This window comes from Nothobranchius furzeri, chromosome 5 (genome assembly GCF_043380555.1).
Source record: "Nothobranchius furzeri strain GRZ-AD chromosome 5, NfurGRZ-RIMD1, whole genome shotgun sequence".
Taxonomy (NCBI): Eukaryota; Metazoa; Chordata; class Actinopteri; order Cyprinodontiformes; family Nothobranchiidae; genus Nothobranchius; species Nothobranchius furzeri.
In genome coordinates, this window is record NC_091745.1 from 50571457 (window position 1) to 50585281 (window position 13825).

The window sequence follows — 13825 nt, forward strand, 5'->3', positions numbered from 1 at the left end:
TATATTGCTGCTGCAAGGACAATCTACCTTCCATGTGCTATCAGAAGCTCCATGGCCTCTTCCACTCTGGCTCGGAGAGAATCCTCACTAGCCAGGAGCAGCAGTAGCTGGGCAGGAGACAACTCCAGCAACATGCCTGTGATTTTACTGGCAAAAGCCTGAAACAAGCACACCATTAGATGCAAAAACCAAAGAGCTTTGCAAAGAAACTAACCTTTCTATCATGGTTCAGAGTACTGGTAACTCCTTACCGGCTGCATTGCGTGAACTCGTGGGTATAACCTCTCCCCAAGGGCTTGTCTGTGTGCAGGCAGAGGGTCGGGCTCATCACTAGGGTTTCCCTCCGACGAAGGCCTGAAAGGCCTGGTGTCTATGGACAGCTGCCTCCTTGAATCTCTGTAGCACAAAAACACATCAGCATTCACATTAAACCACAACAGACACAAAACAGAGTTCAGCACCCATTTAACTGCAGGTTTGTTTTTATTTTTTCACCAGATTGTGTCTCAATATTGCCTCGTTTTATTTACAATTTAATCATCAACGACTCAGAAAGTGGTCTGAGACATTTTACTGCCGTGGAAGAAGAAGAAGGCATAGAAAAAGGGCTGAGACGAGTTCCCGACACATGCAGAAACTCTGCAACTATTCTAACTAACATTTGTCTTTGAACAGGTTTAAAATTCAGACGTGTGACTCACAAAAGGAGTTCAAGAACTCCAGCAGGTGTAGCTCACTATGACAGGGTTAGTTCTTCTCTGGCTTTATGGTGTAATATTGGGTCCAGAGGCACTAAGCTGCTGAAGGAACCATTCTCACAGGAGCAGCATTACCAACATAATCCAACCCTTCTGTACCCAGAATGTATGTGCTGGATCAGGACATCCAGGATTTATCATTAATAATTATAATACATTTCGTTGAAAGCACCTTTCAGGAAACTCTAGGGTTAGCATAAATAAAGCACTTATAAAACCCCCTAGGGAAAACGGGACAAAAGTTAGACAGGAAAACAACAGAACGATCTCACGAACAGTACACAGTCTTGAAAAGGTGAGTCCTTTGTTTGGATTGGAAGATGGGGAGGGAGACAGAGTTCTGGATGGCTTGTGGCAGACATACCCAGAGGCAGTGAGCAGAGCAACTGAAGGACCTGAGGCCCGAGGAGGTAAGACAGAAGAATGGAACAGTAACACTGGGAACACACCAGAGGCGGAAGTGCGGCGAAGCACCGTGGAATGACGAGCGTTTCTAATCGGCGCCCTTGTTAACCTACGGTCTCGATCACGTTAGCTGTGAAGCGTAGCGAAGGCTCACGCCATGCAGCCATCGTTTCGGCATGAGCTCTATTTATTTGTGAGCCATCAGTGAGCCGTGTCAATTTTGTCAGGAAGTCGAACCAAAGCAGAAGAGGCAGGCCGGTGAATGTAACAAAATTAAAGGAAAATTATCTAAACAGACACACACACACACACACACACACACACACACACACACACACAGCGTTTCCAAAATTTGTTGTTCCATAATGAGTTGCTGAAGGACGAGGCCAATGTGGTGAGATAGCGGAGTGCCGGCGGTGACCCCTGCAGCAGAGCTCTGGACCAACTGCAGCTTCTTGAGGCTTTTTGAGGTAGACCAACCAGATGTAGGTTACAGTAAACAATTTGCTCACTGCCAGGTACAACTGTGACTAAATAATGGGTGCTTTTCACTTCAAATGATGCAGAATAATTAAAAGTACAAATGAATCCATGTTTATGTTGTGGCAGGCTGCTTTGAGTGAAGCTTACCTGTCTCGGTCTCTCCGAGATCCTGCTCGAAGTCCTCCACTTCTCCTCTCCCTCTCCCGATCTCGGTTCCTCAGACGTTGCATTAGATCTAAAAGGTGACACCAAACATGTTATATGCTTTTTATTTTTGGCAACAGTGATTTTACACTAGCAAAAAGTCACGTGATTTTCATTGACAGAGGTGTGCAAATTAGCATAGAATAACAACATGCAGTAGTTTCTATGTATTGTCATACTTGAATTGTAATCGTGATGACACGTACTGCTGGCCTGCATGCCCTTGCTGACACTCTGGACACAGTCAAGGTTGGGCAGCTTATCGTTGGAGAGGAGGGCCAGCGCGATGGCTGTGTAGAAGCTGCGGGCCACGCCGCTGCCTTCTCCAGGCTCGTCTTTGAACGTGACCTTCACCCGGTGGACAGCCATGGGCGTGGTTGTGCACCGTCGGCCAAAGTGTGCGTTTAGCTGACGCATGGTCTGCTGTATTAACTGGTCTCGATCACGGTCCACCTCTAGAGCCAAGTCACGAGACTGAAGGTTCCTTAATTTCTCCATCTCCCGTCTGAACTTGGATTCCTTCACTTCAAATCCGCCCAACTCAGTGAGAATCTGGCGTTTTAGGGAGAAAAAAACACAATCTGAAGTCAAAGCTCTTGCTTCCAACTCATTCATAGGTTCCCATGGAATTGTTTCATTTATGGAGACGTGACATCCTTACTAAAACAGCAAAGGGAGCTCTGACGCTTCCATTACAGTCCGATTTGGTGTGTGTGTGTGTGTGAGAGAACTATTGTCAGACATGGTTCAAACCTTTTTTAATTTATTTCAGCTGGAAACTTCCCCTCCACTGAGCATATAGTTGCTGTATGGTTTGGTGTGAAGCCCTCACTTATCAAGGTTCTTGACCCGTATTTCACCCTACAAATGAAATCTAGAACGTTCGTACGAACAGTGAAAATCCTGATGGATGTAAGTGACCTCGTCCGCGATCGCCCAGGACACACCTGGGATTTACCTTCCTGTTTGTTTATGTGCACTGGCCCAGACCCAAATGCTAATGCCAACACCAACGTTCCCAGCGATGTTCATCCGATCCCGGGAAAATGTTGGAAAAGGGGTAAACATGCAGAAATCCAGGTGAGAAGGCTTCTTTTAAAGCATGGTTTCTCTAGTAAATGTCTGTGTGATCTTTTAACTTCTTGTCTTTTGTTTGGCGACCTGAGCGCCACTTCCACATCCTGCCAGGCCGCGATGTGGCGCCGTTTCTCCGTTCAGCGCCTCATGATTATTATCTTGAGAGGCGCTTTATAAAAGGTTGTTTTCTTTCAGATCTAAAGGCCAGAAGCTCACGTAGCTTTGTTGCCTCAGCTGATTCTATTCACTTTCATTTTTATCATTCATGTTTTCCTGTAGATTTCATGCAAAAGCATGCTGGTATGTGTTCGGTCTCACACCAATAAGATAAAAGCTATTTGGCTACGTGAATTAATGTGTGCAGAACTAATTTGAAGGTATGAAAAAGCTATGAGAGAAAACATTGTTTATCGTGGTCATCATGATGATCAAAAGGAGCTGTGAGGTACCTACGACGGCACACCCTTAGACAACGTTGCTTCTCCAGGACAACTACTTATTAATTAAAATGATCTGTAGATGAGGAACACCGTGGATGATCTTCAGTATTGTGGCTCCCCCGCTCCACCACTAGATGCTGTTCGTACAAAAATTCAGCGCTGTCCAAGACGGTAAACACCAAAGTGTAAAATCATTCCTACGTACCAATCTGTGCTAAAGGAAGGTTGATAAGCGAGGGCCCTGAAAACATTTCCAGCCAGTTCTAGTTGGAAACCCAAAGTGAGGTTCTGTGTTAAAATGCTAAACACATTCATCTTCTTTGTTAGCCTAGATAGTTACCGATCCGGGCTCTGCTCCCACATCCTCCATGAATACGCGACCGAACAGCTCAAGTGACAGACGCCAGCGGCCAAGCAGCATGTCATGCGAGATCATCATCCCCATGAAGCTGCAGTGAGGCCTGGACAAGCAGAGGACAAACGGCATTCTCATGTTTAAAAGTCATTTTGATTGATAACATTTGGGAAAAAAATGAGGTTCTGCTGAGAGGTCTTCTTCCAGTTTTAGAGAGAACCACCAGCGACCTCACCTGAATGACGGAAGAGGAGGACCGTCACTCTCAGTGAGACCAATCTCAGCGAGGAGACTGCTCTTCAGCTGGGCAGCGAGGTCATGAGGAGAAGGTCCTGGTTTAGAAGCCTCCATCTCCTGTTCACCCAATAACTGGTTGTCACTGCTCCGCTGGCCAGTTTCCATGCTCATGACATTTTTCAGGTTGGCTGTGTAGGACATCTTTGTGGGCAGGATCTGTCCACCAGGGATAGTGTTATTTATTAGCAAGAAGAAAACAGTCACACTGAAATAATGATGATGGGATTATGACTATCAGGTTCCAGTAAACACATTTAAAACAAACATCTAGGAGATAATCTTGTGTTGTTTTAAGCATTTGGTTTTAAATTGCTTCGCATAGAGCTCAGCTGTTTCTCTGACGGTGGGTGGTGTACCTGAGAGGAGGAGAGTAGAGAGGAGCCCATGTTTACCTCCAGGCAGTTCCTGTCCATGCTGGTCTCAGCCAGGCCTTTGGTCGTCATGTAGGAGGAGGAGTATAAGCCCTGAGAGGGACGCCCAAACAGGTCCTCCTTTCTGGCGTTAGGCTGTTAGACAGGAGGCAACATGGACTTTTTAATACATAAATGCAAAAACCCAAACAAACAAACATGTCCCGTGTAGCTGGTGAAGCATGTCACAGAACAGCCACATGTCAGACCTGCAGGAGATGGGGCTGGTCTGCCAGTGGAATGGCCTCCGCAAGAGGAACATCAAAGGGGTTGGGTGGGATGCAGCCCAGGAAGGTCATGGAGTCCGAGCGGCGGAAGAAGGGATGGTTCTGACCCGTTTCAGCTGGAACTGGGTCATCGTCTTTGTCTTGCAGCGTTGAACCTGTGTTGAAAGAAAAACTTTTCAAACAAAGTTTAAAATACCAGCGTCTGTGTACCGATGTAGTCAACCAAGCTGCTGTACTTTGGTTAGTGTCTTCATCGTTTTCGTGCTCAGAATCCTCGTTGTCCAGGCCCAGTTCCAATATTTCTCTATTCCTAGTGAAAAAATAAATAAATAATTCTACTTAAGCAATGAGCCGTTTAGTTAGCAACCAATACTTGTCTGGTGATGCAACTTTTAAACACACACCTCTTTCTCTCCATCTGAGGGGTGTCCAGGGTGGTTTGCTGGTTCATAGCCTTAATCCAGTAGATCAGAGCCTGGAACACGTAGGCTACGTGTTTTAGCGAGCACACATCCAGGACAGGAAGAACATCCGAGTGCTCATCGTTGTGGGAGCGCATCAGTGACAGCGCATAGTTCAGGAAGTCGCCCCGTGCTGACATCATGCCTTGACGGGCGGTCAGCAACGTTGCTGCTCTCCTGAAGGAAAGCAGATGATTGTGAACCAAACGACTGCATGGGTTGACTTCTGGTCTGTGTTTTCATTTGATCAAGTTGTAAACAAATAAACTGAGTCAGTCATTATGTTCCAATGAAGACGAAGAAAAACTATACCTGCGTCCTTCCAGAGTGCGGAGGCTGGCCTCCTCCCGAGCGGTCATGCGATCTCTGCGAGCTGAGTGCTGAGAGGCGTGAAGTGGGTGACTGGGGTGACCCGGGTCTCCAGCTGACGACAAAGCCGAGCCATATCGCAGCTGAGCCTCAGTAGAATCCATGATGGACACCATCCAATTCCAGGTGGGAATCAGCTTTTCTTCCACGTAGTTCTGGTAGACATGATAATCATTACACACTGGTCATAGTATGGACCCTTTTTTATCGTTCATAGGAACTGTCCTAACTTCCTCCCTACAAATGAAATTTAGAACGTTCAGACGAACGGTCAAAATCCTGATTTATTTAACATACGGTGGGCTCTCGTACGCACGTTCCTCCGCACTCATCTGATGATAAATCCTACCTGTGCTGCCCAGTTGCTCATGTCTGTTCTCGTCATTTACATACAGCAACACCTTTAAGTAACCATGTTTGGTCCACAGCTTGTGTATTTCCCGAAAAAAAAAAAAACTTTATTTACAGTGAGACTGAGACAACGGCTGCCAAAGTGCAAAAGAAACAAACAAGTTGCAGAGGTTAAACGCAGTTGAGACAGAGGAGAGGTTCCCGTCAGGAATAAATAAAAAGCTGAGTAACGGGTTGCATTTCCATTTAAGGAGGCATTCTGCATGGTTAGTTTTATTAGGAAATGCCCGAGAGTGCAGCCTCTTCTCAGCCATCATTCAGTCTGGTTACCTGGACGAGTGTACAATCGGGGAGCAGAGGAGCTCTGGAGGTTCTCGTAGTTGTAAAATGGAATATGGGATTTGTGCGGTTTATCTGTCGCTCGGGTCCCAGATAACTCCAGAATTTATTTATTTCATTGTAACCTGCAAGTTATTGCGGTTTACTTTTATTTGTTAAGAACAGAAACATAAAAAAATAATAAGTGTGTGCACATGCACGTGTCTGCACTCATGGGGTGGGGGACAAACATTTTTTTGACCACTGCATTAACTCATAAAGTCTGAGGTTAACATTATTAAAGAGGTTTTTTTTTAATGATTGTGATATTCTGACAGACCTATCCAACGATAATCACCTGCAGGCTAACAGCATCTTGGTAGGAGAGCTTTACAGCAGCAGGATACTGTGAGTAGACTAGATGGTTATACTTGGGAATCAGACTCATGAGGTCTGATATCTGCCTGATGACGATGCTGTAGGCACGAGCCAGGCTACTGGCAGACGTCAGGTAACTGCTGGAGTTACTGGCTTCCAGAGCTGCCGCAGCTGCTGCTGCACTGGAGCTGATGGCGTTGGAGCGGCGCAGGTTTGTAGGGTCGATGTAGATCAAACCGGTGGAGCTTGCTGTTTAAGAGGCAAAATAAAATGATTATAGACAACATTTGTAATTCAACGCCCTACAGACTGTAGACTTTTAAATGCAGACAGGTGCTGACTGACCAGCTGGAGCTGAAGAGCTAGAGGGAGCGCTTCCACTTGTCCTTTGGCTGGGTGTGTTTCTAACAGCCCACTGCATGGAGCGAGGAGCTTGGGCTGCAGTGTTAGCATGTGAGGCGCTAGTGGTACGTTCCAGAGGTTCATCTAAGAGAAACGTTTCTTGGTCAACATCATCACTCTGACTGCTACTGCTGTCCGAGTCACTGGAGTCGTTGGACTGGGAGTCGTCCTCTGAAAAGAAGGCAGGAACACTGCTGGCACCTTCAATACAGGAAGAGAAGAAACAAAACAATAAACACAAAAATGCTTTAATAGCTTTGTTAACCTTTAATTCCACTTTGGTTTTCTATTCAAACGTACAGAATCATTGATGCACGTTAGTGAATCACACAATAACTTATCGGAGCACTAAGAGAAAGCAGTAAGAAATCAAGTCAAATCAGCTCCATTCCCTGTTGAGACCAAAACACTAAATTTAAAAGGTGCATTATGTAAGAATAAAGTTAAAATGGGTACTGTGCCCCATTTTAAGGAACTTGCTCTCCCTCTGCACGTCCATCTGGCTCCCCCTTTAACACGTTTTAAATCTGCCGTTCACTTCTTTTATGTCATCTTGATTGTGTTAAATCTTAGCCCACTAGTAATGATAAATGGTCTGTATTTGATATAGCACCTTCTAGAGTCCTGGAACCCCCCCAAGGCACTTTACAACACAATCAGTCATTCACCCATTCACACACACATTCACACGCTGGTGGGGATGAGCTACAGTGTAGCCACAGCTGCCCTGGGGCGCACTGACAGAGGCGAGGCTGCCGAGCACTGGCGCCACCGGTCACTCCGACCACCACCAGCAGCAGGCAACGTGGGTTAAGTGTCTTGCCCAAGGACACAACGACAGCGAGAGACTGAGCGGGGCTCAAACCTGCAACCTTCCGATTACAAAGCGAACACTTAACTCATGTGCCACTGTTGCCCCAGTGTACATGGTTTAAGTTGCTTTTATGTATTTTACATGTATTTTACCTTATTGACCCGGATAAGACAAGGTTTGTTTCATTGACAATTTTAAATGTGGGGTCATCTTATAATTGGGGTCTAACCATTACACGCCCGTAACAGCAGAGGGGCGCCAGGCTGCATGTTATCAACAGGAGAAAAAATGAAGACGAGAGGTCCGAAACAGAGTGGAGCAAGTTAACAAGCTATAAGGCAGAGGTATGCAAATTTTAAGATGACGGTGGTCAACTCAGCAGAGGCGTCAAACATTGCATGCATGGATGGATTGGATGGCAGTGAAGACGACGTTCTGGGAGGAGTCGGCAGGTGTGGCCATCTGATGGTACATCCCACAGCAGCATGAGTGAGAACAGCGAGGCAGAGGGAGTCTGAATAAAAGCTTCATTTGACTTTTGATGTCAGCAAAGTTCTGATAGTTTGTATTAAAATTGTATTTTTGCTCAGTATTTCTTCTCGAATTTTCAATAAAAATAATTTCTTTAAAAAGTTTTTTGTTGTCTTTTTCTGAAGATTAGTTTTGGAAAGGGGGGTCGTCCTATACTCGGGTCAATACGGTATTTTGGGACTGCTCATTTCAATGAGTTTTACCTTTTTATTGATTGCCACATGTTTTTAGACTTTTTCATCCATCTAACCTTTATAAAGCATGTTAAAAACAGCTGACCCAATTCCATTATTTGGACATGGCATGAGAGAATGCTCACTTTCTTGTAGGACCCCTTAGGTACAGTTAGAGGTTCTGGTCAGACCAGAGAGAACAGAGTGGGGTTACGGGTTTAAGCAACATCAGTGCATAGGCTTTGGTAGTTTAGCAGTTAAAGCGCCTGCCGTTCATCTTGTTCTGTCAGGCCCTGACGCAGGTTCGGTGTTGGCAGTAATTTATGGCAAAAATGCATTTTAGTCTTAGTCAGTTTAGTCAACAAAGATTTTTGTTTCAAGAGTATTATGCCTAATTTATACGTGTCCGTCAGCTTTACCAGGGAGAGACACGGACGGACAGAGAAGTTTTGTCCTCATGCTTCTCCGTCTCCTGGGGAGTGTTACAAAGCAATGCCCCTCCAGGACACCAGGGGGCGTAGCGCGTTTCTGTGGTATCCTGTCATGTATCCGGTCCAAGATGGTGTGTTTTTAACACGGATAAATTTGTCCCTCACCCTCCTCCATCTCTTCAAGCATTCACCATCTCTAAACCCACGTTTCCATCATTTCAGGCCAAAAATAAAACGCTTGCTGCTTATCTATTCACTCCTCCAGTCACGGGGCAATGAAACGTTCATATTTTAGAGTTTCTCATCAAGGTACTCTTTATGCTTCTCCGTGTCTGCCGCTAGATATCCTCGGCTCTCTATGTTTTTGAGGGCGCAATGGCGGCGCTGTAGACGACAGCGGCGTCCTGACCAATCACAAGCTTGCGTTCTCAGTCTTGACGGATGTTTAGAAAAGAGAGCTCGACTGCCCGTCCTTGGGAGCCTATCGGAGATCCCTAGAAAGGGCAAATAATGGCGTTGCGTTTGTCTGACTCGACGCAGAAGTTTAATTAGGCTCAAGTCCTAAATGATTTTACAGGTCAGACGTGTCCTCTGAGCTACTTAGTGAGTTTTATATCAACATCACTTATTTTAGGGCTATGGGACACAATCTTAGCCTCCCCAGATTTTGCCCAGTAAAACAATAATCCCAGACCAGTATCATTTTTTTAAATGTATTGATAATAACTATACCAGGTGTCTCCAACACATCGCTCGCCAGGAAGCAGCCAGTGAGCCATCCTGCCTGACTTGCAATTAACGAGGGACGGCTTTTAAATTCAATGGCCAAGCCTTCCATATTTCATGTAATATCTAATCTAAAATGAGCATTTTGTGGAAGTAAAAAAAGGCCTTTTATTGTGGGCAGTCTAAGGCACACCTGTACATTATTCATGCTGTCATCAGCCCCTTGATATGCCACACCTGTGAGGTGGGATGGATCATCCTGGTAAAGGAGAAGTGCTCATTACACACATGTAGACAGATTTCAGAACAATGTTTGAGAGTCATGGGTCTTTTGTGTATGTAGACACATTTTCAGATGTTTGAGTTCAGCTCATGAAAAATGGGAGCAAAAGCAAAAGTGCTGCGTTTATATTTTTGTTCATTGTAGATTCTTAATATTAACATTTTTCTAAACAAAGCACTTCTTCAACAAATGAAAGTGAAACTTAAAGGACAACCTGGATGTGCTGCCTTGTTTTAATGCTCTCCTGAAAAGCATCAGATCAGGACCCGGTAACGACAGATACTTGGAATCAGATTGGGAGCAAAAACACGTGATCGGAACATCCGTATTATAAGTAACCACGTTGTGCTCGAGCATCAACAGTGACTAGGATTACATGCAGCCAGTTTTCGGGTTTTAATCGGGCTAGGGTCAGTATTCGGGTTTCTGAATAAGTCTGAATAACCCGTTTACATGCACAAGTAACAAGAGTTGCCACTGTATACATGGGACTTCTAATATCCCGATTACATAGCTTGTGTGTAATCAGATGTCTCTATAGGAGCTTTCTGAGCTGAAGAGGATGTGAGGTTCTGGACTTTTCCTCAGACAGGCTCATGGATGCATCATTGGAGACAGGAACAAGCACTATTCAGCCTAAGTTTCATAATCAGGAACATTTCTAAGTGACACGTCTCTCTGAGAGAAAAGGGTTTGGAAGCACTCGCTTCAGTGGGAGGAACCTTCCTGCATGGTTCTGGTTCTGCTGCTGCCGGTGACCAACGCGGTCCAAGCCCATTCTACACATGTTCAGCTCGCTGTCCACCTTACGTACGCACTGACAGCGAGCTGCGCTGAGCTCAGTGTCCAACTCAGATGTTCTTATGCTGTTAGTTTAAAAAGCAGGAACGTGACTCGTTATTAGTATAGATGCTCCAGATCATTTAGGGTGCTAACATCACATCTCTCCTATCACGAATGCGTAAGATTTAAACATCATCCGTACACAAATGCAGGTACTTGGATTTAAGTTAGTAATAGGTTTGTTTAGTCTCCAACAGCAAATGAACGATATTCTCCTTGAGACAATGCTGACAAACTCTCTGGAACGCCTTTTGGCCATAGATGAGGTAATGAAAGGAAAAAGGTTGTAAGCTTTGAAGACAGATCAAAGTGAGATCTTGCTTTTACAAACAATCTTTGTTATACTGCCTGTGTGAAACATGACCGAGCGAGCGCTCTCACCTCAGACGTTTGTTTCCTCCGCTTTCAGTGTGCTCACATTTAATGGAAACACGAGAATAAATGGATCATGAACACGCTGATTTATCTTTATATGTTCATGTCTAGGAGAACATTTGTCTTTGTCTGGAATGTTTGTGCGTGTTAAAGTTACTTATAAAATGTAAGCGTACACATGCTAAGACTTGTATATTAGTCAGAAACGTTTTTGTCTAGTTCTGTATATTGTAGTTAAGGTGATAAAACATTAATAAAGATCTTCGTTTAAGAAAAGCAAGACGGATGGAAGATTGGATGAGGATTCTTGTGCTTGTTTCAGTTGCTTTGCTAGCTGCTAGCTACACTGCTATGTGAGCCAAGGACATCAGATCCTCTTCACAGGGCAAATTCCTAATCATTAACGATTTAAACCAAATAAAACTAAACGTAAGATCTGTCATATTTTGGGGAGAGGAGATGGAGCCGAAGAGTTTGATGTATAATATGTGCATGGTATGTAAAGGTTGGGTCACTAAGAGTAAAAACCAATACCGATATTTTACAATTGTACATTTTAAGGCTAATATGGACTGATATCAGTAGAACGATATTATGGGGCATCCCTAGTTAATAGGTAACAGGGAGCAGAGAAAATAATCCCGACACACTGACTTTAAAACACTCGTTTTAAATGTGTTCAGATAACACCTGTTAAAGCAGTCATTTCTTTTATTTATTTACCAAAATCACAATGTTTTCAGCAAGCACATGAATAAGAAATGGTTTAATATTACGTCACTCATAGTTCAAATCCTTTGCTTCCTCAATAAGTGGCAACGAGGAAGGGAGGCAAGCTGGGCAAGGAGGCACTGAGCAGGTCTGTTGAGAAGGATGCTGCTGCCATCAACTGTATTATTGTATTTTACAAGGAAGCCAAAAGGCTCCCATACATGTGTATTAAACAATGCAGCTGCCCTCCGCGTTTGCCGCCATGACCACTGCAGTGCCGTTCTCATTTGGACTGAACAGGTGGCGTCTCGGTCCTTCACATAACCAAAAAGCGGACCACCTGCATACCGAACCACAGAGAAAGATCCGTGCAAATCACGGCAGATCAGTCCGTTGTATTACTAGTTGTAAGTTCTACGTTTGGAGAATCATCAACATGTCTGGCTAAAGGGGGTACTTGTGTGAGAAAATGGCTCGGCGTACATAAAAGGTTGGAAAACACAACTGCGGAGCTTTGTGCCAGCAGGGATCGAATCACAAATACCGCTTCAGCTTTAGCTAGTCACAGACCCCGACGTCACCAGCTCACTGGTTGTAAACAGTAACTACATCCCTCTTTAGTTTTTAGAAAGGAGAAAAACCTCCCTTCCAACACGGCTGATTTGTGATGTCACTGTAAATTTCTTACATATTGCTCCTTTAAATTCTTTATTGCAATTAAAAACATCCCTAGAAAAAATGAACAACATGAAATTGTTGTCACAGTCTAAGGGAACAAAGCATGTTAAGTAAAATATCAACTCCATCATTATTAGTAGAATTAAAACAATGTGCACACCCAAAGACAGCAAACACACCACAGACCCATATGAGAGGGTTAGGGTTAGTTTGTTATTGGATGAAAGAGAACTATTAGTTCAGAGAGGAAACAGCAGTGAAATATTAAAGACTAGGGAACTCAGGGATACGGTGTGTGCACTTTGCAAATTCACTCCTGCCCTGACATCTGTGTATGCAGCGAAGTAAAGAGGAGCTCCTACCAAACATAGGAAATGCCAACAACACCCTACTGCCTGCAAATGAAATACATCAAGTATTCAGCCAGAGACCATGATGTCTGCTGTATCATTAGCTCTCTAAACACAATCCAAAATGTTGCCCTACAGAGGACTCATCTGGATTTAGTTTTATATATATAATAAGCTTTGCAACAGCTGGTTTTTGTCTTTGTTGATGGGAGAATATGGTTTTACTATAAAGATCAATGAGACTGAGCTTCCTGAAGTACAGGTTTATAACATTTTGGTAAATCAGGAAGAGCGGCTAACCTGCTTCAGAGCCGGCAGTCGCTGCAGTGACGACACTCCTGCGGCCGCTTGCGTTATCCTGATTGCTGTGGTTACTTTCACTATCACTCTCCGTCTCAGCTGCTGCCAACAGGTCCAACTCCATGTCACTTCCTACAGGCAGAGATGACATGATGGCATTCAGGAAACAGTTTACTTAGAGGGGTAACAGTCTGCTTCAGAGTAATTTGATGTCTCACCATCATCATCGTGCTCATCATGCTGCCCCTCAGCTTCAGCATTCTCTTCTCCCTGTTCCTCTTGGTCATCATGATGGTCCTCCTCCCCTGCTACCCCCTCTACAACCTCAACCTGAGAAAAACAAGATCAGATCATATATGCAGAACTAAAGTAGTACCTCGCTCCTCCTTCCTGGCTTTGCTGATTCACTGTTCTGCCGATAACTAAGGTGCGAAAATAAACGAAAATAAAATCAGAAAATGGAAAAGACAGGCAAACAGATAAACTAACCAATCAACAATTGTGACAGGCAGGACTAGATGGGAAAATAACCAATCACAGTCTGGAGCCGGCTGCTGTTTGAACAGTTTGTGTCTAAAAAGAGAAAATGTCTGTGGCTGTGAGGAGAAGCATTAGATGTGACATATTTGAAAGTCCTTGCTTGGGGAGTACACATCTGGAGTTTCCCCTGGTTTG

The 13825-nt window shown here is 44.4% G+C and overlaps 1 protein-coding gene across 8 annotated transcripts in view; it reads right to left on the reverse strand.

Annotated features, from left to right (window-relative positions):
- ubr5 (ubiquitin protein ligase E3 component n-recognin 5) overlaps nucleotides 1-13825 on the reverse strand; it is a 91082-nt gene that overhangs the window by 10742 nt on the left and 66515 nt on the right. For 4 of the 8 annotated variants that reach the window (XM_015949314.3, XM_015949310.3, XM_015949309.3 and 1 more), the window contains 15 exons: nucleotides 13369-13480; nucleotides 13151-13282; nucleotides 6879-7136; nucleotides 6514-6782; nucleotides 5430-5641; nucleotides 5061-5294; nucleotides 4893-4966; nucleotides 4639-4811; nucleotides 4376-4525; nucleotides 3958-4175; nucleotides 3708-3828; nucleotides 2030-2402; nucleotides 1794-1881; nucleotides 252-396; nucleotides 28-158 (listed from right to left, as the gene is read on the reverse strand). In XM_015949314.3, the coding sequence (XP_015804800.1) occupies nucleotides 28-158; nucleotides 252-396; nucleotides 1794-1881; nucleotides 2030-2402; nucleotides 3708-3828; nucleotides 3958-4175; nucleotides 4376-4525; nucleotides 4639-4811; nucleotides 4893-4966; nucleotides 5061-5294; nucleotides 5430-5641; nucleotides 6514-6782; nucleotides 6879-7136; nucleotides 13151-13282; nucleotides 13369-13480 (2690 nt within the window). The remainder of the gene's footprint in view (nucleotides 1-27; nucleotides 159-251; nucleotides 397-1793; nucleotides 1882-2029; nucleotides 2403-3707; nucleotides 3829-3957; nucleotides 4176-4375; nucleotides 4526-4638; nucleotides 4812-4892; nucleotides 4967-5060; nucleotides 5295-5429; nucleotides 5642-6513; nucleotides 6783-6878; nucleotides 7137-13150; nucleotides 13283-13368; nucleotides 13481-13825) is intronic. The other 4 variants (XM_015949313.3, XM_054740505.2, XM_015949312.3 and 1 more) reach the window with 3 other exon arrangements.